General features: G+C 44.1%; 1 protein-coding gene across 1 annotated transcript; it reads left to right on the top strand.

The window, feature by feature from the left end:
• Positions 1-7,016: 7,016 nt before the first annotated feature.
• Positions 7,017-17,509, top strand: MMP10 (matrix metallopeptidase 10). Its single transcript, XM_039221142.1, has 10 exons — positions 7,017-7,153; positions 7,764-8,008; positions 8,102-8,250; positions 8,352-8,477; positions 9,679-9,843; positions 10,269-10,413; positions 12,642-12,775; positions 15,173-15,332; positions 16,010-16,113; positions 17,180-17,509. Exons 1-10 carry the CDS (start codon positions 7,049-7,051, stop codon positions 17,278-17,280), a joined length of 1,434 nt encoding a protein of 477 aa, XP_039077073.1. The 5' UTR covers positions 7,017-7,048; the 3' UTR covers positions 17,281-17,509.
• Positions 17,510-25,188: the final 7,679 nt, after the last annotated feature.

The following is a 25,188-nucleotide window of genomic DNA, read 5'->3' as shown; positions in this document are numbered from 1 at the left end:
TCTCTGTGGTTCATTCACTGACAGTGGGCTTCAATTTGTTCCCATTTGGGGGCTCTTATAAACAATGCTGCTCTTATGTGACATTTCTATTGACTATATACGTAAGAGTGCGATTGGGGAGTCATCAAGATTCTCAGTGCTCTTGGCCTCCTGTCTTCTATTCCAGCTACAGCAGCAGTGACTGGTTCTGTCCAGGTTTTAAACTAGCTTCTAAGCCTCTAGCCGTTCTCATCAGGGCTGTGCTTTCTACTCTAGGACTTTTGGCCTTTCCTGTCGGTGTCACATCAAGCACTGCTGTGGAACTCACTCGGAACTCATGCAATCTGTGAGACAAGCAGCCATTCGTGAAACAATACTTGTGCCAGTGTGACCGACACAGGTGAGTAAGTGGACCTCCCTCTTTCCTCAGGAGGATGTTCTTAAGAGGTATTTCAAGTGGGTCCTTGGTGCCATCTGAGCAAGATGTTTCTCATCTCTGCCTGGCTGACAATTCATCTTTGTATTTTCTCTTCCACTTTCCCTGTTTTGCTCTCCCCAACCATAAATCCAGCCCTTCCTCTGCATCACATGCCTTAACAGTCACTTAGCTTTAATTTTTTTTTCAAAGTCTGCTTTCTAAAAATACCAGATTAAGTCTATTTGTACTAGAAGTGGAGCAGTGATAACCCTGGTACGTAGTGTCATCACAGTGATGGAGATTCTCATCTGTGGTTGATTGTGAAGGAATAAAGGTGAATGATGAGTAATGGGTGATCAGTTGGCCATAACACTTAAATGACATGGTAAGACTGGTGGTCGTAGGAAGTGGGGAGCAGACTTATTAACCACCCTGGGAATTTGATAAAAAGAAAGCAGTTAGTTCAAGGCATCTAAATATCAATTGAAGACACAGTGTGAAAGTTAAAAGACATTAATGACATTTAAGGGAATTCTCACTTATTGCAGGCTGTGCTGAAAATCAGCCCCAGATCTATTGCAAAGTTGGGTACTTCCTAGCTGGAATAATGGGGGGATAAATCTGAAAATACTGAACAACTAAATTCTCCTGAATGCTCCATGTGGGCAGCAGCAGTGGGATCTCCCTTTGCCAGAGGGAGGTGCCTTCTCTTTGCACAGGGAATCAACAAAGCCCTTACCTGAGTCAGTGCCTCACAAGATAATGCTCATCCTCCTCCCAAATTGCTTCCTTCACCCGTTCCCAGATAAATAACTAAGGTCAGGTCTCAGCACAGTTCAAATCCTAGCTATGGCAGGAAATTGCTTACAAACCAAAGGCTTTCGAGGATATGGCCCTTGAGTGCCAACAGGAACCAGTGGAGCATGTTTGGAAGTGGACTTTAAAGGCATTGGACCATGGTGGGAGGATGTATGGCTGGACTGGGAAGAATTTGCTAACATGGTGCACTCGTTCCAGGCTTGATAGTTGGTGTTCTGGCCAGGAAACTGGGAGTTTGTCCAGTACTCTGCTGAGCTGGAGTCTCTAATCTTGACCACAACAATGTCCTATAGTGAATGAGGTAGCGATGCCAACCCTTCTGTAGCACAGTATTAGGGAATGAGCCAGAAGGTACGAGGAGAAGGGAATCTTGAATGGATTTGTTACATGAGGTTGGGAGACATACCCCCGAATCGCTTCTGGTCCAGATGGCTCTCCCTTCACAGGCTGTACAGAGTGCACTAGTGAGGGGACATACTGGTGTCTGAGATATACAGTGACGGTTGCTCTCTATGGGCTGGGGTGACAGTATGAGTGTTACTTGGAATTGGGCTCTCTAGTGTCATAGGAATGCTGGGATTTCAGGATGTGAAGGGCAGGTGTCACACTTAACCATCAAAGGCAAGGTAAACCACAGCAGCTCTAATTAACAGGGAGGCTAGAATGGTACTAGAAGGTCTTCATCTCCACAGATCATGTGTTTCTAGTAGTAAATAGGTGAGTGCACAATAAAGGTATTGCTGAACTGACATTTTAAAAATTAAAATCTGCCAATAGAAGCTACTGCAATAGAAAAAACCTTGTTTCTCACTTAATTTCCAAATTCAAAAAGATTTACAAATTCAAGCTCTTTGATTGCAGAGGACTCTAGCTCTCCTTGAAGAAGGATCCTTCTTCACACTTATATATGTATGGCTTTAACAACAGAAGTTTACTTTCCTCATGATCCTGGAGACTATAATTTTTTGTTGGTTGGTCCTATTTATTTTTGAGAGACAGAGCATGAGTGGGGAAGGGACAGACAGATAGGGGGACAGATAGGGGGATACACACAGCAGTGAGTCCTATGTAGGGCCCGAACTCACGAACCATGAGATCATGACCTGAGCTGAAGTCAGATGCTCATCTGACTGAGCCACTCAGGCGCCCTGGAGGATATAATTCTGAGATCAAGGTGTTGACAGGGTTCGGTTCTTCTGAGGCTTCTCTCCTTGGCTTGCAGATGATCATCTTCTCCCTGTATCTTAGTATAGTTTCTTTTTGGTGTGTACTGGTATCCTAAGCTCCTTTTCTAAATATAGACACCAGTTATATTGGATCAGGGCCACCCTAATGACCCCATTCTAACTCAAGTGGCTCTTTAAAGACTCCGTGTCCAAATGCAGTCCCATCCGGAGGCATGGGAGGAGTGGCTAGAACTTCAACATATAAATTTTGGAGACAAACTTCAGCCCATAATATGCAGTTAGTCTGTGTGCCTCTGTGTGTATGTGTGTGTGTGTGTAGTAAATTATCCCCACAAAAGGACTTGTGTCCATTTACCAAGGCAACTGTGCTCTGGGGAAAGAGGAACATGCAGATTTTTCAAAAACACTTGGATACCAGATCTGAACTGACAATGATAAAGAGGTCACAAAACAGCAAAGTGATCTTCTAGTTTATAAAGGAGCCTTATGTTACACCTTAAAACTAATATGACACTGTATGTTAACTAACTGGAAATGGAAAAAAAACACTTTAAAAAAAATAAAGAAGACTTATGACACTTTAATGAATAAAGCTCACAGTGTGTCCAGTGGGCCCATGGACATATCCTGTGGCTATTTTCTTAGTCAGACTTTCCTCTTGGTTTGCTGACTTGCAGAGTTAAAATCTTATGTGGGAAGAATCGACTAGAAGCCTCTGAAACTGCTCCTCCCTAAATTCTCTGGCAAGATGGCAAATTAGAAACAGCAAAAAACAATAACACATCCTGAAGGATTGCATAGGTAGGTAATTCCATCAAAGGCTTCAAAACAACAGGGAGGGTGGTCCCTGTCACAACCCCATTCAATTTCTCCCTCCGGCCCTGGCACAAAATGGATGGATCATGACGACGGGCGACGGCCGACTTCTGTAAACTTAACCTAGCAGGTGGCACGCACTGTAGCTACTGTGTCAGACACAGTTGCTTCACTGGAGCAAATCAATACAGCTGCAGAATCTCAGCATGGAGTGATTTAGGAGGAATGTTTGAAGATTTCCCTTCTTCTATGAGCCCAGAGGCACTGGAAAATAGAGCATTTGCTTGTTTGTGTTTTGGTTTGGTTTTAGCCAAAAGTCCAGCTTTTCTAGTTGGAGGATTCAGCCCCAAATACCATGATAAGAGGAAGGTGTAGCTTTTTTTCCCCCAGACTTATTCCATGTGTCTTAAAGAGGAAGGCTTCTGGCCAAGAAATTGTAGTGAAACCCAGATCTGCTCTACTCAACTCTCTGTGATCTTAATTAGTGATTTGGACTTTATGAATCTTAATCTCCTGTCTGGGACAATGGAAAATAGTGTAGGGTTTTCTTGAAGATGGACAAGGCTACATCCCCAGCATAGACCTGTCACATAGAAAATATTGAATATGTGACAATTGCCTTTTCTTTCCCACATCATCTAAGCCCAGAATTTTTCATCATTGTTACTCTATTCCCTAACACATTTCTTTCTACCAAAAAACCTCACCATACTAATGACCCAACCCAACTATGAACCCGAATCCAAGTTGAAAATATAGAAACATTATTTTGTGTATCCAACTATTATTAACAAGAATGGTGATTAGAGGGCACCGTAGACAATTGTGCTCACAAGCAGCACTGATGCCACATTCCGAGGCATGTCTAACCCCCGCACTGACATTTTGTCTCCTTAGCTGATTGTTTCTTTCATTGCAATAACTCATTACCTAAAATACTTACCTAAATTACCAGGAAGGAAATAAAATGGGTAAAAAGTTAGCGGTAAACCGTGTTCCCACTCTGCAGCAAAGTGGTATTTAAAAGCATGGGAAAGGAAGTAGAGTTCCCACTATCCTTAACCCATGATGTAGCACAATAACCCTAACCTGTAACAACACCAAGACTTTCCAGTGAAAGAAGAAGTTGCAAACTATTGTAGTTGGTATCATGACACAGCTGACCTAGGGTCATGTGTGTATCTACAATCTTGGAATCAGAGGTTGTTGCATGTTGAAAATTGATAGGTAACCAGTTTTTCTAAGAACTGGACCATCTCTGAGTGGGGAGCATCACACATTTCTCAGCCTTGGTTACAGGATACAATGAATCATAAACATGTGTTCTATCTGAATGAATCCATGCAGCCCCCATGTAGGGGTACAGGCCACACTGAGTCTGTCTTGTCCCCCACAAATGCCCAGGTGGCATCTAGCTTAGAGAACTACCCTGTGGCCACACCACTGTGCTTCTCGCTTCATAAGAGCTGGGGATGAGGAGCGGAGAATGGGAGAGAGGAGAACAGCTGTGTGGTAGAGCCACATGGTACCTGACCCCTGGGTCATCTGCCCCACTGCCTTGTCAGCAAGTTACCCTGAATAAAACTGCACATAAATGGTGCAGAGTGGCTTGCATTGTATTTCAGCATTAACATGATTTCTCAGTCTGGAGGATATGTTACTGGCCCTCCTCCACCTCCCAGCACCAGAGTTCATAGGACAGAGACCAAAGCAAAAGCCTGGGTTCACGGGATGATCAGAAGGTTGAGAAGAGAACACAAGCTAAGGAGGTAAGTTGAAGGCACTTTCACAGGTAAGTCTCAAGAATGAGAAAAACAAACAAAATGTGTCAAAAGGTGGGAGAAAGGCATTGGGGGCAGAGCCAAGATTCAAGCTGAAAGGCTTATTGATAAAAACATGTTGCAATGGTGAGGATTCTGGATAATCACTTACCACTTGTTAGCTGGCTTACTTCATTTTTCTGATCCTAATCTACCCTGCTGCCTTGTTCTGAGCATGGGAAGAAGCACGCATTTGGGGCCTGGTGTACGGTAGCATGCACCTGGAGAGGTTTCTGCTTTCTTTAAGGAACAATTCGTGCCTGACCATACCCACACTTTAAGGAGCTTTAACAACGTAACGAATGATTTACAGACAAACCTCTGGCACTCCTGCTGCAGTCGTTGATTCCTCCCCAGTGCGGTGGGTGAGCACAGGAGACGGCACCCGCCCGCGTCAGTCGTGTGAGGCCGCTGCTCTGGTGTTTAGGCAGTTACAATCACAGCACTTACCACCACACTAACTTTCATCGTGTCATCACCACATCGTAAGATCCATCAACAGGATGCTCACCACCAGTAAAGTTATGACTCAGATGAAGACAAGGCAGCTCAGAGCGTGTCTGGGACCATTGCCACTGATCTGTCAGGCCAACAAGCTTTGTCTGGTAAGAAACTTGTTCCGAGTATAAAACAACCCCATGAGTTAGATTACATCCACCCTGTTTCTATAGATGACAAAACAGCGGTCCACAGAAATCATACACCTGTTCTAAGTCCCACTGATTTTCTCAGAGCCTCACGTCTCTCATTCTCTGGCTGAGGTCCATTCCATGCCACTGTGGTGGAGCTGACCCCGTGGCTCTGTCAGCCTCAGGTGGATGGGGCTGGCTCAGGGCACCCCATGGCTCCTTCAGCTCTGGCTGCAGGGGCCACCAGAGCAGTCTTTCTTGGTGAGGCATAAGTGGCAGGTGGGCTGATGGGTTATGCCTGCACACTCATGAACTTAGACTCCCATCAGGTAGAGTTAGTTTGTCTTTAGTGAGAGAAAACCATAAGTCTACACTACAAGAATTTGAGGGTTCTCTGTACTGATAAGTTAATTCGGTAAAAATAAGTTATTGCAGACTTGCGATGTGAAAAACACTGCATTTGGCTGAGAAAAGGAAAGAGAGAAAGTGCTGTTTCCATGCAGAGGTGAGTGGCTGCGTGGGGAGGATCAGATATCATTCCCCAGGACAAATCTCAGTCCATCATCTTGTCCTGTGTACTTGGGGACCAGGAACCAAGGAGATTTTTGTTAAAGCCAAGAAGATAGGAGGTATTTCTCAGCCTAAGATGCCATTTGATTTATTCCAATTTGATGGTTTTTTACGGAGTGGTTTCCATGAGCGTGCCTTCCCTTCTGACATCCACAGAGTCCATCCAGCACAAGCCATGCCACTCGGGAATCAATGTGTGCTCCATCCTCTCCTCTGCAGACCCTCCTTTCCACTTCCTTCTTCCTCTTCACATGAGCCCCACCCCAGGGATGGGAAATCTATCTGAAAACCAGTGACAACTGGGTTTTACAACTCAAGAAATGAAATATCTCTTCTAATATCTTCTAGATAACAATGCCTGTGTTTAGACCAAAGTTGTGTCTGTCATTTCTTTCCACTCATCCTCTCCTACCTAACCTGCTTATTTTTGAGTTTAAAATACAGTCTTTTTAGAAGGAAATCTCACTCCTTCCAAATGTCTCCACATGTGACATTTTACCAGGCTTTTCAGCTGCTTCTCAGGAACCACACAGAGGAAAACAGTCAATACTTTTTCCTCTTTACAAACACAGAAACCATTTCTTGGAAAGTAATAATTACCCAAGTTTAAAAGTTGAAGGGAAAGGAAATTCTGATGTAGACCAAATCAGCTTTACATTGAATTTTTATGACTATTTTTGATATTCAGATAAAAAGAAAACACAGGCATGAATCATGCTGTCTGGATATAAGCACCATCACCCTAGAAGGGGACGTACACTGGAGGGCAGACACCAAAGCCAACAGGCAAGAAAGATATTTTCCTGAGCTATGAAGCATCTTGCCATCCTTGTGCTGTTTTGTCTGCCAGGCTGCTCAGCTCATCCACTGATTGGAGCAGAGAGGAAGGAGGACTCCAGCACTGCTCTTGTCCAGGTATGTCACGATGACGGCCACTGCAGCCACTGGCCAGTCCCGGGTGGAAACGAAAGGGCAACACAAAGCAGACTGATCTGATTGGCATTCACCGTGTTGGACTCAGTTAGCATGGGCCACAGTAAGTGCTACAGGTGGGCTGTCCCTATGTTTGAGCAGAGAGGGAAGAAAGGTGCAGGAAGGGAATAGGGATTAGAATTCCTCAAAGTTGTATGATAACACGCCAGCAGCTGCTTTGGCGCTAAATGGGAGGAACAGTTGGGAAGTGCTTGAAACTTCTCTGGCTTTAGAATTTCTTTGGTTGAAATAATTAGGGATAACGAATGTGTTCATTGTGATTTTCAAATAATTTTAGGCAATAATGTTTATATTGTTACTCATCTTGTTTAGGAAAAAAAAAAATCCCCCTTACGTCTTGAACAAGGTGTATATTAACAGTGTAAATCTCTGCCCCCTTCCCGCCTTTAAAAACTGTTCATTTTCTATAGGAGGACATATGCCCTTCATACTTCCTAGATTAAATGCTGACTAACTCATGAACCGTTCAATAAAGCTAGTCTGACCTTTTAAATTACTCACTTAAGCTTTTTATTGCTTAACATCCCATTAGCAATACCTAGAGAACTACTACAACCTTGCCAGGGATGTGAAACAGTTTGTGAGACGAAGGGACAGTGGTCCTGTCGTTAAAAAAATCCGAGAAATGCAGAAGTTCCTCGGGTTGGAGGTGACGGGGAAGCCGGACGCCGACACTCTGGCGATGATACGCAAGCCCAGGTGCGGCGTTCCTGACGTCGGCCAGTTCACCACCTTCCCTGGCACGCCGAAGTGGAGGAAAACTCACCTTACCTACAGGTGACGGGTCCCAAGGGTGCTCACACCACATTACGATTTTACAAATTTCTATCACAGCAGAAAGTAATATCTTCTTCAATTTTTCTCTTAAAGGATTGTGGATTATACACTGGATATGCCAAGAGAGGCTGTTGATTCTGCCATTGAGAAGGCTCTGAAAGTCTGGGCAGAGGTGACTCCACTTACTTTCTCCAAGATTTATGAAGGAGACTCTGACATAATGATCTCTTTTGTTGTTGGAGGTAAAACAAAATTACATGTATCATTTTTCTGGTGCTTATTGGAAAAGGGCATGAAGAAATCCTAAACACTTAAGTTACCATTATCTTTTTTTCTCTGCTAGCACATGGAGACTTCTTCCCTTTTAATGGATCAGGAAACGTTTTGGCTCATGCCTATCCACCTGGCCCCGGTTTAGATGGAGATGTGCACTTTAATGATGACCAGCTGTGGAGAGAGGACAAATCAGGTGCAGCCCCAAGCTCTCTGGATGATTTCAGGAATAACATCCAACACCCATCCAAGAAGAGTTTGATCGGGTAGAATGAATTGCACTGAATTAGTTCCAACCTAAATTGTGCCCTTGGGATTCTTCTTTTCTTTCCATTTGCCTCCTTTTCTCATAGAAGATCAGGAAAATGACAGAAAATAAAGGAAATTGTTAGGTCATCTGTTTAAGTAAACATGTAACTATGTCTAAACTAGAAGCCTTTTTATTCCCCTAAATTAATTCTGAAAGACTTCACTAAGTTCAAACTCAATGACCAAAATTAACTACATTTATTTTTTTCAAGTGGCTTCTAAAGTTTGGAAAACACGCAGTTAAAGAATTGCTATTTTCAAGATTGGTTGGAATGTTCAGTGCAAATGCAAAGAGCATCTTTGCTGAGGGTACAAATGTGCTGTGAGAAATGATCTTGCTTTATTTGAATGACTATTCTTTTCTGCATAATTGCTTGGAGGCTTGGTTAAATAATTTCTAGTATTAACTTCAAGAAAATTTTTATAATATAAAGAAAAGCTGAAATCAGCGGTGTTTGTGCTGCAGAAAACTGTTATCAGACACATATTTATTCTAAGCTAGAAACTGTGCCTATCCAGTGGCACCGACTATTGTAGAGGTTTTTATAACCATCAAAAATTATGTGATTACATGTGAAGAAGAGGAAGGACAAGTCAGGCTACAGGAATTGACTAGTGATGTTGTGTAAGAGTGTGAGGAATACGGTGAATACTCTGTGATTAATATGCACTGAGGTTAAAACTGGCACATGGTACTAAACTTGAACAATAACCAACTTCATATTTGTAGAGATAATGAGGAGTTATATGTATTGACATGTAGTCTTGCTTCCTCCAAAATATTATTTTGGAAACAATATTTATCACTGTCAGTTTAGGCAAAGTGACCAGGTTTTCCTGACTGAAAAGAGAATGAGGGAGGAGGAATATGGTGAAACCCTCTCTTATTATATTGACTTCAAGTCAACCTTGAAAAATAATTATATTTCCATGAAGTGTGAAATATGCCAATCAATGAACCAATCCACAAATAGGGAGGACAGTGACACGTGGTCCCAAGGATCACCCATACCCCTGACATGTTCATACACGTGTGTTTATGGAACAAACAACTGTTTGATTCTGAACATTTATCGTTTTTCAAATAGGAGTCAATTTATTCCTCGTTGCTGCTCATGAACTTGGCCATTCCCTGGGTCTCTTTCACTCGAATGACCCCACAGCTTTGATGTTCCCCGTCTACAACGCACTCACAGACCTGACCCGCTTCCGCCTTTCCCAAGATGATGTGAACGGCATCCAGTCCCTGTATGGTGAGTGATGCTGGAAAAATTAGGCACCAGAGCTTTGCAGTAATGGTCTTCAGGAAAGCTTTAAAAATGCTGCATAGGGGCACCTGGGTGGCTTAGTCGGTTAAGCATCCGACTTTCACTTGGGTCATGATCTCGCGGTTCGTGGGTTCGAGCCCCGCGTCGGGCTCTGTGCTGACTGCCGGCTCAGAGCCTGGAGCCTGTTTCAGAGTCTGTGTCTCCCTCTCTCTCTGACCCTCCCCTGCTCACGCTGTCTCTCTCTCTCTCCTAGAAATAAAACATTAAAAAAAAAAAATTTAAAAAAATAAAAATGCTGCATAAAGCATTTGCAATCAGCTCAACGCACTCTGAGAGTGTTTGGAAAGCACTGAAATTGACGGAAGCACCCCATTCTCCTTATGTTTGACCCCCGCATCTGTTTCCTTTAGGCTCTCCCCCTGTGCACCCTGATGGCCCCGCGGTGCCCACGGAATCTGCGCCTCCAGGACCTGGGACACCAGCCGTGTGCGACCCTGCTTTGTCCTTCGACGCCATCAGCTCTCTGAGAGGAGAAATCCTGTTCTTTAAAGACAGGTCAGACCAGAAGATTCTATTTCCCTATCTATTCTTTTGATGTACAATGCTTAGAAAGGAAAACAGAAACTTGACAGAAATATTTACATAAAATATTTCCTCTACATTTTAAAATCATTCAGATCTGGTTCTTGATGCATTTTATCATCTCCTTAAAGTAGTCTGTATCATTTTTTTACAGACGTATGAAAGCGGATTCTGGGTCACTAGAATGTAAGCTGGGTGAAGGTGTGGGGTTCTCTCTGTGTTGTTCACTCTTTGATCCCCAGGGCCTCGAATGGGCCCAGGACATGCAGTGCATAAGGCGAACAAGTGAATGAATCATTGGTGCATTTAAATATTATAAACCATGCAACTTCTACTTCTAGAAGTAGAGCTGTACCTTTATGTGTGCTAACAAATGCTGCTATTTAAATTAACTAATCTGAGAAAAAGTGATATATATTTCTAGCCCAATATTAAATAGCACCAAAAGACACAGAGTGAAAAGCAAAATCTCTCTCCCATCTGTGACCTATGTAGTCCTTAGTTCTCACCATGTGTTCAACCACTGCTACCAACTTCCTTTGTCTCTTTACAAAGATATTCTATTCACATACAAACAAAAATGTGTGTGATTATCTTATTTTTTTAAAAAAATCCTAATGAGTGCATAATATACATACCATTTAATGGACTTCTAGAGTGGTGTACCTTGACAACTGGCTTAAATAAAAGTTACTTAAGAGACAGCCTATGCAGCAACAGACACATGAAACGATGCTCAGCATCCCTCCTCATCAGGGAAATACACATCAAAACCACACTGAGATACCACCTCACGCCAGTCAGAGTGGCTAAAATGAGCAAACCAGAGGACTCTAGATGCTGGCGAGGATGTGGAGAAACGGGCACCCTCCTCCACTGTTGGTGGGAACGTAAACTGGTGCAACCCCTCTGGAAAACATTATGGAGGTGCCTCAAAATATTAACAACAGAACTCCCCTATGACCCAGCAATAGCACTGCCAGGAATTTACCCAAGGCGTACAGGAGTGCTGATGCATAGGGGCACATGTACCCCAATGTTCATAGCAGCACTCTCCACAATAGCCAAAACATGGAAAGAGCCTAAGTGTCCATCAACGGACGGACGAATGGATCAAGAAGATGTGGTTTATCTATACGATGGAATCCTACATGGCAATGAGAAAGAATGAAATCTGGCCACGTGTAGCAACATGGATGGACCTTGAGGGTGTTATGCTGAGCGAAATAAGTCAGGCAGAGAAGGACAGATACCATATGTTTGCCCATATAGGAGGATTAGGAGGAACTTAACGGAGGACCATGGGGGAGAAGAAGGGGGGAAATGGTGGGGGAGAGGGAGGGAGGCAAACCATGAGAGACTCTGGAATTCCGAGAACAAACTGAAGGCAGATGGGGTGGGGGGAGGGGAAAGGGGGAGATGTGCATGGAGGAGGGCACGTGGGGGGATGAGCACTGGGTGTTATATGGAAACCAACTTGACAATAAACTATTTTTAAAAAAAGAAAAGGATAATACATTATGACCAATGCAATGTGCTTTTACATTAGACTATCAAGCACTGTCTTTCACCAGACTAACACAAGCTAGGTGGGGGGAAAAAAAAAAAAGAGACAGCCTATGCAGGAAATAAATCCCCAGGTGAGGTGCCCTCCTTACAGCAGGAGGTGAAGACACATCTGCATCACCAGAGATGGGACATTTAGAGATGAGAAGGCTAAGTAAACAACTCTTGCTACTTTTTACTAATGTGCTCCCCCAGCCCAAAGTCTGTTTAGGACTCCTTACTAATTAGAGGTCCCAAAGTTCAATTTTCCTTGCTGTCAGTGCCTCACAGATTTATGGTTTCTTTGTCTCAAAACCACAACAGCTGCCTGCCTGTCACTTCTCTGGGTCTCGATTCCATGATTGGGCCTCCATGGCGTGTAATACAACTTTGGTTTTTTCTCCTGTTAATCCACCTCACATAAATTTAATCCTTAGTCCAGCTGGAAGACTTGAAGGTAGAGAAGTATTCTTCTTCCCTTCAATGGACACTAAACTAAATAATTATATTGCCATCGACTTCAGTACCCTGGGATCACAGGAAGGAAAATGGCCTAGAACAGGCTTCTGAATTGTCATTGATGGAAAGAGAGAATGTTCTTTTATATACACACCAAAAGGAGAAAGACGATTGTAATTAATTTGTATGTTTTCCAGATATTTTTGGCGTAGGTCTCACTGGAACCTTGAACCTGAATTTCACTTGATTTCTACATTTTGGCCCTCTCTACCATCAGGCTTGGATGCCGCCTGTGAAGTTAATAACAAGGATACTGTCTTTGTGTTCAAAGGCAAGTACCATATTAGAATTTTGATTTGTTTAAAAAAATTCTATTGCCAAAATTTCTCCGACATGAATTTTCTCCATTATGTTAAATTTTGTATGATTTATTACTGCAAGACCTAGTGCCAATGCTTAGACAGATGTATACAAGAACATTATAAGTTTTACTTTAAATTATTCAATGATACTGGGGTACCTGGGTGGTCAAATGTCCAACTCTTCATCTCAGTTCAGGCTGTATTTTAAATAAAGGTTTTTAATGTTTATTTATTTTTGAGAGAGAGGGAGAGAGAGAGCAGGGGAGGGGAAGAGAGAGAGAGAGACACAGAATCCAAAGCAGGCTCCAGGCTCCCAGCTGTCAGCACAGAGCCTGACACAGGGCTTGAACCCACGAACTATGAGATCATGACCTGAGTCAAAGTCAGCTGCTTAACTGATTGAGCTACCCAGGTGCCCCTGAGCTCAGATCTTGATCTCAGGGTCGTGAGTTCAAGCCCCATTTTGGGCTCTGCACACTACATGAAGGCTACTTACAAAAAAATTCAACGATACCTAAATAATAGAAGCTACCCCATGTTCATGAATAGGAAAATAGTAATAATGTGATGTAGAAAATATATAGTCAATATAGTAAAAATGTCAACTTATCTATAGATACAAGGAATTTTCCATTCAAATGCCAAAATAGTTTTCATGGAACTTGACAAATCAGTTCCCTAACTTGTGTGGGAGAGCAGAGGCCAAGAACAGCCAGGGTTCTGCTGGGGGGGGATGAGCCAGGGAGGACGGTCCAAGGAGGACGGCTGTGTGGCAGAGCGGGGTGGACAAGGCCATGTCAGCGCAGGGAGAGACACGCTAACGGGCGGCCAGGACTCTCTGGCCCTTTCTTATATTTTACAACAGCTGTTTCAATCTCTTCCACTGTGAATATGCTCTTTGAGCTCCTATTGAGCTCAGTCACCAAGCTTGAGTCAGTGTTGCTAACATATCTTTCTAGAAATTTGTCCACTCTCTTCTCAGATCGACTGGGATGAAACTTTCTGAGTATTTTGTTATTTTACTTATTACTGAAGTTTTGTTCCCTTTCTCCTTCCTGATATTGAATCTTTGTGCCTCTCTCTTTACTCATCTCATTGGCTAACAGGATATTTAATAATTTTATTTGCATCTCAAAGAACTAACTCTCAGGTTGTCAGTCGTCTCTATTGCATTTTGATTTTCTATTTAATGAGTTTCCATCCGCATCATTATTGCCCACATTTTTGCTGTTTTTGAATGTATTGTGTTACTGTTTTTCATAACTTCAGTTTGGTACTTGTAGCCCTTTCTTCTTTTCTAGTATAAACGTTTATGCCTAAAAATATCCCTTTCATCTCAACTTTTGCTCCATTCCTACAAGTTTTGATATGTAGTAGTTTCATTATGTTCATTTTTAAGTTTTTAAAAATTTTCCATTTTTAATTTTTGCCTTGATTCAGGTTATTTGGGAGAGTTTGTAAATGTCAGACTGTGTGGGGATTTTTAAAGTTGGGTATTTGTGACCATCTCACCTTTATGAGAAGGAAATGAAATCATGTGAAGTTGAGTTGGATGCTGTAAAGATTCTTTAACTCTGAAGTATTGTTTTCATCCATTAGTTTATGTGACATTTATTTATCCTTGCGATGTGCCAGGCAGGGTGCTCATTGGTGCAGGTCAACACTGAAAGAGGCTGCTATTCCAGAGAGGCAGATGCTGACAATGCGCTGGGATTCAGGGAGGCTGGCAGGTGCCGTGGGGAGCAGTGCTGGCCCAGCACCCAGGACTCGGCAAAGATCATGGGGCGGGATGATGGTCAGGATGAGTGTTGAAGGAGAACTTTGCTGTGTAGAAAGGAGCCAAGTGTGTAGAGTGGAAAGGTCTTCAAGGAGGAGGAATGATCTACATAAAGAGTCCATCGGGAGCTGCTCAGACAGGTACAAGTCATTCGGTTGGGGTGAGTCAAGACAGACGCAGGACACACTGGTGGTTTAGGTCAATTACGCTGGCAGTGATGTGAGGGACAGATTCAGGGTGTGACAGGGGGTGTGATGAACTAAAAGCAGAGAGACTGGCGTTCAGCATCCTGTTACACTCAAATTTGGGTGGCTTCCTAGATTACTCAAAATAAGCACAGTCTGGACTAGTGACCGTGAGGGACTCAAGAAAAATCCAAAAGTACCTGATTTTGTGATGTGCAGTTACAAGAGGGTTTCTAGATAGAAACTTAGACTAAGAAGTCACCAGCGATTATAAGAAATAACCAGAACCAGTCACTGCAATTATCAACTGTATTTATTATTCATAGATAATAATGAAAATAATCTTCTCTAAAACCACAAGCCTTCACTAAAATTTCTTGGCTTTTTTTTTTTTTTTTCAATAGGAAATCACTTCTGGGCCATCAGAGGAACTGAGGTACAAGCAGGCTATCCAAAAGACATCCAAACCCTGGGTTTTCCTCCAGCCGTGGGGAAAATAGATGCCGCTGTTTCTGATAAGGAAAAGAAGAAAACATACTTCTTTGTAGAGGACAGTTACTGGCGGTAAGACGCGGCTGGAATGACTCTGTACAGAGCCTGATTAGGGACCTTTTGTTCTTTCTTTATGGATATCCCCCTGCCCCACCCTCTAACTTGGTCTAACCTCCAATTTCCTGATTATTAAGAAGACAATTGGAGTTACCCCACTTCTCAGATATGATAAAGGGCTCTCAGAATGGCTGGTCCCTGGGGTCATAGATCCAGACACCAGAAGACATCAAAAGAGGCCAGCTGAGGTCCAGACAGCAAGCACAATAGGAAGCCCAGCTGTATCAGACTGTAGAGACACCATCTACAGGGCAAGTGTGATAGAAAACCAGAGTTTGTTTTGCCAAATGATTAATTTACTTTGCATCCTATGTGTATGCAGTCCTCATGCATTTGTGGCAGGAACGTACTTGGGCTCTGTGTCGAGGCTTAGAACTTGACCGCAGACGTATAAATGGAGCTTGCATGGATTAGCATGATATTCTGGCCTCTGGAGAAAATGCTGGTTTATGTACTAAGCTTATAGTCCAGGAAAGTCGCAAATTTTTGTCGTACTGAAAATGCTTACCACTTCTTTACCCTGCTTGACAATTATCTGGGATTCATCACTGGAGCAGTAACATTATTTCCTACCATTGTATGTATCGGGGCCTCTGCACAATGTTGAGCTCTATTTCTTTCACTTGCTACAGGTTTGATGAAAATAGCCAGTCCATGGAGCAAGGCTTCCCCAGACTAATAGTTGACGACTTTCCGGGAGTTGAGCCAAAGGTTGATGCTGTATTGCAGGAATTTGGTAAGATGGCACCCACTTCATTGTCAGTGGGAACACTTGAGGGGTGTTTTATGGAATCAAAATGATGTGGGGAATCAAAATAATCTTCAAATGAGTCAGTCTTATACCCCTTATACTCTAAATCTTTGAAAATTGTAACTTTCCAGTTTGTGTGAATTGAGCTTACATTTATTTTTCCTGAATAATTTCCAAGTCTCTGTCTCATACTTGCACATAAAATGAAAGGGTGCTTCCTCATACCATAGCCGGTATCTCAGGTGACTATTTGGTATAAAAACAGAACCAAGTAGGAGCCAGGTTACTGATGGCAAGCTGTCATTCTCCTCTCTTCTCTTCTTACCTGTTCTCTCCCGTCCCATCCCAAGGGACCTTATCTGGCCTTCTTTTGAAGTCTGCAGTTGCCTACATTGAGTAATTCATTGGTAAATGAATAGTAGTCTTCCCATATGCTCAAAATAGACAAAATTCAGTTCCTGGCCATGGGTAGATGGGATGGTAGCATGTGTGCTTGTTCTGAAGCAATTTTGGAGGGAGATTCTAGGACACGACAATTGTAATGCTCATGGGGCATGTGATCTTATTGCAAAGATGTCTTGACCTTAGTGCATACAAAGAAATGGACCTCCAGTGCTTTGTATTGTTGGCCTGATTCTCTTGGGTCCAACTGCCTCCCAAGCTGCACTTTAGGACCTAGAGGCGGAAGTGGGAGAATTTAAAATACCATAGAATTTTATCAATCTGGAGGTAGTGTAATCCAATGTTGTCGAGCACTGGCTTTGAAGTCAGGTGAGATGGAGTTCTCCCTCCATCTTTCATGAGAGATGTTACCTTGGGGAAATTGCAAAATCTCCCTAATTCTCACTTTTATCCCCATTAGTGACATCTCACACTTTTTCGGTACAGATAGAGGAGAGAAAGCATGTGAGCACTCAGCACAGGGGCTGGCACAGAATAACTGCTGAATAAATGCCATTCATTATTAGTTCACTCTTATTCTGAGATTTGCATGTTGCAAAATTGATTTATTTGAAAAATGTCTCATCATTTTCCTCATCTATGTTTACAGGATTTTTCTATTTCTTCAGCGGACCATTACAGTTTGAAGTTGACCCAAATACCAGGATGGTGACACGTATATTGAAGAGTAATAGCTGGTTATATTGTTAAATGAGAAATGAAAGACATAGATTCATTTTAAATGAATTTGATAATTATTCACTCAATTTATTATAAGTCAGAGGGATGAATTTTTCCTGCATGTGCAGTGGCCAAAGAGGAGGAGCTCTGCAGGCACCTTCGCGTGTCATGGAGCATCTATCTGGACCACTTCACTTGTGGTTGGATTGCATTGACTAGAAATGGGAAACATCCATGTGCACTAGTCAGAGAATGTATGTCCATGGGTGTTTTGTTTGCTATTTAATAAAGATTTTTATTTTTGACCTGTTCCTTCTTTCTAGAATAATTTGTTTTTAATATAACAACCGCAGTGTGGACTGAGCACTTATCAGCTGTTCTGCTGGTAAGTGTGATGGGAACACATGCTCCAGGGATGCGGCATATGGCTGCCATGTTTCCTTTCCTATCCTCTCCACCAACGGGATCTTTATTTTCATCTCCCAGATATCGTAAGCATTCTTTATACGTCCAGGGAAGAAAGAGCTTAGTCAGTAGTTGTCCAGTATGACTGGGTCTGGACAACGTTGGAAAATAGAATTCTAGAATATTGGAGCCTAAGAACCTAGCAAATCATCTAGCACGTGCTATCATTCAGAGGCACAGAAACAAAACTAATCTGAAATCCAGCCACCATTTTTTAACCCAAGTGTTATTTCAGTGGTGCTCCCTGACTGCCCTGGAGGCCAAATCTCTCAACTCCTTCTCGTTCTTTCATTGAAATATTCTCTTGTGACCATTTTGTAGCTGGCGACTCGTGAGCGATAATAGCTCCTGTGGACACGCCAATTGTATGACGGGTTTATCATCACTAAGTTATATGTGTCACATCTTACCAGGTACACTATGGTGACTTGGTCGTTCTTTTATTGACTGACTTACATGACAGGCACTGTCTTGAGTACATGTAGGACAGTGAGGAAAACACATTTGACCCAACTTCTTTGAGTTCTGCCCAGTGGGAATAAAAAAATCAAAGAAAAAGAACCCAAATTAATATATAATTATAAATTATATAAATATTATTAAATAAATAACAGAATGATAAGGGAGAATAATGTTAGGGGTAGGATGGAGCTACCAGCTAAAGCCTGGTTGTTCGAAAATGTCTCTCTGGGACAAGAAAGAAGAAAAAATAATGTAAATTCCACTGGCCAGGCCAACAGTGGAAGGAGATCCAGCATTCTAGGAAGAGAAAATACACAGTAATGTCAAGGCTCAGAGGTGAAAGAATCTTGCCACGTTCATGGAGCTGAAAGAAGGTAGGCGCCTGAGTAGTATGCTGGAGGGTAGCAGTGGAGTAAGAAGGTACCAGACAGATACGAAGGATCCAATCATGTCCAACATATTAAAGACCTGTATTGTATTTTAAGTGCATTATGGATTTGCTGAAGGAGTTTTTAAGCGGAAAAGTGACACAAGCCAGTGTGTGTGTTGAGTGAGCTCTCTAGCTGGAGAGAATTGGAAGGAAGTCATGTTGCAAACTGGACAACACATTAAAGGAGATGACGGGATATTGGGACACGTGATGGATGTGAGCTGTATCTTAACATCATCCGATTCAGCAGCGGGCTAGTTCTGAGGGCAAAGAAGGTGTTCAGAGTAACCGCTGGGGTCCCAGCATGAGTACTGGGAGTAGCAGTGGCTCCAGGGTAGCTGAGGGGCATTGGGAGGGAAGCAGTTTTGTGAGAGATAGTTAACAGTGAGGAAGAATTATCTAACTTTCCAAATTTAGAAATTGCTGTGAGATAACCAAGTAAAGGCATCAATAGGCCATTTGATGAAAAAGTGTGGAGCCTGACACAGAGCAGATGACGCTGTGGGAAATGGGGTATCTGTGAAGTTGTGGGAACAGGTGGGGATGCTCAGAGGGTTGCAGGGAGGAGATGGTGGTGAGGAACAAAAGCACATGGCCCTGGTCTCAGGCTAGACCAGCTGATGCTGTGCTCATGAGCAGCTCCCAGCTTTCTGTGGGTTAAAGCTAAAAGCCAACCATGGTGTCCTGGTGGGATTTCTACTCCAAGTTGTCCCCCTTCCAGACCCAGCAGACGGAATGGCCACCCTCTCGAACTATGTCTGTCACTATGCAGAGGGAAAGCATCGTTGCTGTTTCACGCCAACTCCCAACTCTGTGCAGATATAACAAACATCCTTCTGTCTGCATTTCTTTGGCCAAAGGAAGTTCACTGTGCCTCATCAAATGCCATAGATCCACACATGACATCCTGTCACATGCCTGAGGGAAGTCGGAAATACTTAGTAATTAACCACAAATCATAACCACAAGGAATTGTTTTGTTCAAAAAAAGTAACATTTACATTTTTTCTTCAAGTATTTGACATTTGACTCTTTGAATTGGAAGTACACACAAATGGCCCAAAGTCCAAAGGAAGAAAGCACTATTTATTTAGTATAAAGTTTCTCCCCCCACCCCCACCCCCCCCACCCCCGCTTCCCAGCTTCCCAGCTGTGAGCACTGCTCTCGTCATCCATGCATCTCTCCTATGCACTTGCTCCATGCAGCGCGGCTGTGAGCATGGCGGTGGAAATGTGGCCACAGTGTCCTGGGATGGTTTGGGTGTAGACAGATTGGTAGGTGTTAGAGCTGTTTCCAGTTGTGGTATGAGACTTGTGTCTGCTGCTGTTTGGGCTCCACACTCAGAATGACAGCTGTGCCCTTCAGACCAGATTCCTCCATCTGTTATCTCTGTCCATATGATCTTCTCTCCGTGAACTGTGCCTCATGGGCCACCGCACCGAGTCCACCACTGTGGGAAGGAGAGAGGACCCCATACCCGGGACCGGCTCAGACCTCGAAGGTCGGGGAGCCTGGCCCCAACCTCATCATGACACAGCCAGTGTGCGAGTGAGGGCACACTTGATGTAGAGACAATGACACTGACGTTCTCCACCAAGAATGACGTGAGGTGAGAAAGTAGAAAGTGTGCACAATTCGGGGAGATTTTGGCAAAGACGGTGCTCCAGAAACTGTTTTCTCTTATGCTTCCAGGCTAATGGATGCCTTTATTTGGTTGAGGGGTAAAGAAAAAGTGGAACTTCAATCCACAGGCCCCATACAAGGTGCTTTATATGTGCAATCCATTTAGGCTTCATAAAAATGGTAGTAAATAGTAATGTCTAACTATCGTAGAACTCCGACTCAGAAGGAGAGACTTTCCCGTGAGCCACAACTGCTAAACAGTCTCGCCGAGATCCTACTCCAGAACTCGGTGGTTCAAACTTCTTGCTCTTCTTATTGTTCTTTTTTTTAAAATAACTGTTTTATTTATTTTTGAGAGAGAGAGAGACAGAATTTGAGCAGGGGAGGGGCAGAGAGATGGGAAGACACAGAATCTGAAGACAGGCTCCAGGCTCTCAGCTGTCAGAACAGAGCCGGATGCAGGCTCTGACAAACTCACAAACCGTGAGACCATGACCTGAGCTGAAGTCGGACGCTCAACCGACCGAGCCACCCAGGTGCTCCACATCTCGCTCTTCTTGAGGCTAGATTCACAAACCTCAAGTCAACCCAAACTAGTTTAACTTTGTCTCCATCGTGTGCTAGTTAAAGTCTTTGCTTTTAAAGGCACAAGAGTTCACTGAGATCATCCTTCTGAGTCAGCTGCACTATATGGACTGGGTGTTACTGATTCTGCAGACCTCGGGAGATAAAAACAGGTGAGGACAATGAGCACTGAGACAAAACAAGCTATGACTCACCCTCAGAACTGGCAGAGAAGTGTTGGGTTCATGGCCCTTTTTGCACGTTTAGAGATGTTAGACTCAGCAACGTTGAGTGGAACCCTTTAGATTCTTGGAGACAGGAGATATTTGACTCTTACATTTCTATAGTTCCCTTAACATATGTGGCCTTTCCAGACTTGTTCCTTCTGCCTTCCCTGGTTCAGATAATAGCACCACCTTCCTTTTTTTTTTTTAAGTTTATTTATTTATTTTAAGAGAAAGAGAGAGAGAGAGATTGAGAGAGGGAGAATGAGGGATCATAGGCAAGGGAGGGGCAAGGAGAGAGGGAGAGAGAATCTCAACACAGAGAGACAAGCCCTATGAGGGGCTTGAATTCACAAACCATGAGTTCATGACCCAAGCTGAGATCAAGAGTCTCACAATCAACTGAGCCACCCAGGTGCCCCATCACCTTCTTCTCACACTTTCATCTTGGAATCTCAGTCAGCTTTGACTCAGCTAATGAGGATTCCTCTCCTCGCCCCCCCCTCCCCCCGCCTCCACCCCTGTCGGCCCGAGCCCAGCACTGATGAGCCGCTGAAGAGGATTCCCAGAGAGACATGCGGTGAAAGTGATTCTGACCTCTGGACAGTTTTACTTCAGGCATTTAGAAAAAAGATACCCTCAGGGGCTCCTGGGTGGCTCAGTCCACTTCAGCTCAGTTCATGATCTCACGGTTCGTGGGTTCGAGCCCCGCGTCGGGCTCTGTGCTGACAACTAGCTCAGAGCCTGGAGCTTCAGATTCTGTGTCTCCCTCTCTCTCTGACCCTCCCCTGCTCACGCTGTCTCTTTCTCTCTCTCAAAAATAAATAAAATATTTTTTTAAAAAAATATACCCTCACCTACAGGAAAGGATTCTAGCTTTGGGGAGACCAAGTAATGTTGGGGCTGTGAACAAGCTGGAACTCGTCAAGAAATGGCCATAGGATGGGGTAATGAGACAGAAAAGGAAGGAAGTGAATACAACCTGAGTAAGCTTGGAAGCAGATTTTCCCTTGTCTCCAGATGAGAATGCAATCCAGCCACTACCTTTGGATTTTATGAAGAACCCAGCTACACCACGGCCACAGAAGCTAAAATAACAAACTCAAATAAATAATGTTTTAATCCACCACGTTTGTGGTAAATTTAAAATCAGCCATACATATCTAACACAGTAGGTGAGGTCACAGGTATGTAGCAATCATCCAGATAATTCAGGTCAAAATCCAGTTTTGCTAAAGAAGGTCTGGAGGCAAAAACATCTTGCCCCCTTTTGGAGCTCACAATCTGGTGATGATATCCTTGACATAGACATGTGACTGTGTCTAGAGGGAGCTTCAAGGCAAATTTTTGAAGTAGGGACAGTTGGTCAATGATGCCCTTGTTTGACTTGGGGTATCTTTCTCTTTCTCTCCCTGCATTTTTTACTCATCCCCTTATCAGGCACCAGACGGCACTCTCACACTGTGTTTTCAGTCATTAAGGAAACCGTGAATGATGACAAGTTTGATGTGTTTGAGTTATAGTGTCTCTCTCTTGCTTTTTACAATTATGAGGGTACATGTGTTAAATATACTTGTAGAGAAAAATGTTCGAGTCAGAGCAAAACAGAGAGAGGGGGAGCGAGAGAGATGAGAGACAGTGAGGCAGACAAGAGAGGACAGGGAGAGACAGAGAGAAGAGAAAAGATGACATGGTAGAGGTCCAGGATGTGTGAACCATTTCTGACACGCACAAAGGTGATCCAGTCACGAGCAGAGCAAAGAAGGAGAAGTGTGAACTGGTGGAGAGAAGGAGAGGCATCGTGAGTGGAGGAGGAAGGGGGTGGGATGACATCATACAGACCACATGAGGAGCTTATAAGGGGCCAGGCCACCTACGAGGTGACCTGGGGAGCAGAGAGGAGAGAGCAGCCTGGGCAGCGGTGTCATCCCAGCCCTAGGGTGAGACAGAAAACCTGGCACGAGGTCTTCATGGCTCACATGCCAGGACCAGGGAGGGTCGGGCTGGCCCGCCTGTGAAGCCAGCCCCGATTGCTCTCAAAGCGGATAAGGAGGTGCTTGCAGGAAGCGTGTTCCTGGAGGCGGGGTGGCAGTTCTGCCTTGTCCTGCACCCGTTCATGACCTCACTTAACAGATGCTCAGCGAGGGTCTGCTGCAAAGTAGGCGCCGTGCCAGGCACACAGGGTGCAGAGCGCTCCAGACACGAATCTACGCTTGCAGAGGCGGACGGGGAAGTGAGCCGTCTGGCTGACCTGGTCCCAAGGGTGCCAGCCCAGATGGAGGCGCACACGGAGCTGCAGGGCCACCTCAAAGGGGCTCCATCCCACCATCCAACACTGAAGGGTCACTGGAGGCCACAGAAAGGAGCAGACGTCCACGTGGAGACCAAAGAACAGAGATCGACAAGCCAAGAAGAGGGCGGTGGCCCCGGGAGGGAGCAAGGAGACTGGGCGGCATTCGGACCTCATGCTCTGAAGCGGTGCTTCTTACAACACTTGCGGTAACGGACCAGTTTCTTAAACTTTCAACAAATTACACACCAATATTCTCGTAAAATGCACTGAAAAGGAATTACTAGGAAAATGAAATGAGGCAGATTTTGAGAGGGCCCAATTTTTAAACTACTTGATTCAACAGACACAAGACGCCATCGAGCTGCCGGAACTTCCAGACACTCATTCTCCTTTCCTGAACTTTCGACAGGAGGGTGGCCAGCAGCTCACCGGCACAAAGGACACTCTGAGCAGCGCTGACCTGCAGTTTGCAAGTGAAGACGTGCATCACGGACACGGGGAGCTCGGGACTCTCCTGCCGAGAGCACTTCCCAGGTGGAGCCAGCATTCAGGCTCTCGAGAGCCAGGTCTGGAAATCACCCGAGCACCTGGCCGAATTGTCAGTGTTGAATCTTCAAGACCCCCACTTGCTAACGCCAAGGCAAGTATTCTGATAGAGACAGCGGGACCCTGGCGACTGGAACTGGAGAGCTGGGGAAAGAGCTGGAAGAAGAGATGGGAAGCTAAGTCTCCCTCTCTATCCCTTCTAAGTGCTTATTACTGGGTGCTGTGCAAGTCTTCTGCTTACTGACAAGAAATCCACTTTAGTTCAGTGTGATGGACTCGATTAAAAACATATATTAAAAACAACAGCAGAAGCTCAAACAAAGCAGGAAGGCTCTCCACACACGTGTCTCCCTTGTTCTCCAGGCCTCAGCTCTGTTCTCCCACCTGTGTTACACACCTCATGCCCAGGGGCTCCCAAAATACTTCCCCCACTCCACTGTAACTTTCTGCCTCATATTTGTCCCATATCAGGGTGCAAACTTCTCTACCCCAATATACTATTCTTTTTTTTTTTTTTTAAATGTTTTATTTATTTCTAGGAGAGAGACAGCGTGAGCAGGGGAAGGTCAGAGAGAGAGGGAGTCACAGACTGAAACAGGCTCCAGGCTCCGAGCCGGCAGTCAGCACAGAGCCCGACGCGGGGCTCGAACCCACGAACCGCGAGATCATGACCTAAGCGAAAGTCGGACGCTCAACCGACTAAGCCACCCAGGCGCCCCTCCAATATACTATTCTATATGATAACCCAATAACCCATCTTAATATATAAAACAGATGAGTTAAAAGTCTCTACAGAGTTCATGTCTGACCTTACCTTATGTTTTTTAAGATTCGTTCATTTACCACATTCATTCATTTGTTCCTTCAATAATCATTCAATCATGGCACCAAATCCACTTTTTTAAGCAAGCAAAACTTAACCTGAAAAAGAAGGTACTCATCTAGGAAGCACACCAGACTACCCTACATGCCTATTACATTTCTTCAGTAACCCAGTGGACACACACTATTTTAGTAAGTGTGCAGGGGAAGGAATGGCCTGGCCTCTGAAAGATGTAATCAAGGGACATCCTATGGTCGTTTGTTGCTGTATAAACATAAACACACTCTAAACCTTAGGATCTTAGAACGACAATCCCTCATGGTTGCGTGGGTTGATTTGCAGCTCCCCAGTGCTTGCTCAGGCTCGTACATGCTTGTGCTCAGATGATTACTGGGGCTGGGGTCACTGCACACATGTACACTCACTTGCCTGGTGCCTGCCTGGAAGGGCAGAAGTAGCCAGATTCTGCACCATGTAGCCTCTCTGCCTGTTTGGCCTGGACTCCCA

Source organism: Hyaena hyaena, unplaced genomic scaffold (assembly GCF_003009895.1).
Source record: "Hyaena hyaena isolate Hyena2069 unplaced genomic scaffold, ASM300989v1 scaffold_947, whole genome shotgun sequence".
Lineage (NCBI taxonomy): Eukaryota > Metazoa > Chordata > Mammalia > Carnivora > Hyaenidae > Hyaena > Hyaena hyaena.
Note: the sequence above shows the minus strand (reverse complement) of the source record. Positions and strands in the feature narration are given on the sequence as shown.

Coding starts and splice junctions, on each gene's coding strand:
- MMP10 (XM_039221142.1), top strand. CDS start 7,049: ATGAAGCATCTTGCCATCCTTGTGCTGTTTTGTCTGCCAGGCTGCTCA. Junction 9,844..10,268: donor CGGCATCCAGTCCCTGTATG/GTGAGTGATGCT, acceptor TGTTTCCTTTAG/GCTCTCCCCCTGTGCACCCT. Junction 10,414..12,641: donor ATCCTGTTCTTTAAAGACAG/GTCAGACCAGAA, acceptor TATGTTTTCCAG/ATATTTTTGGCGTAGGTCTC.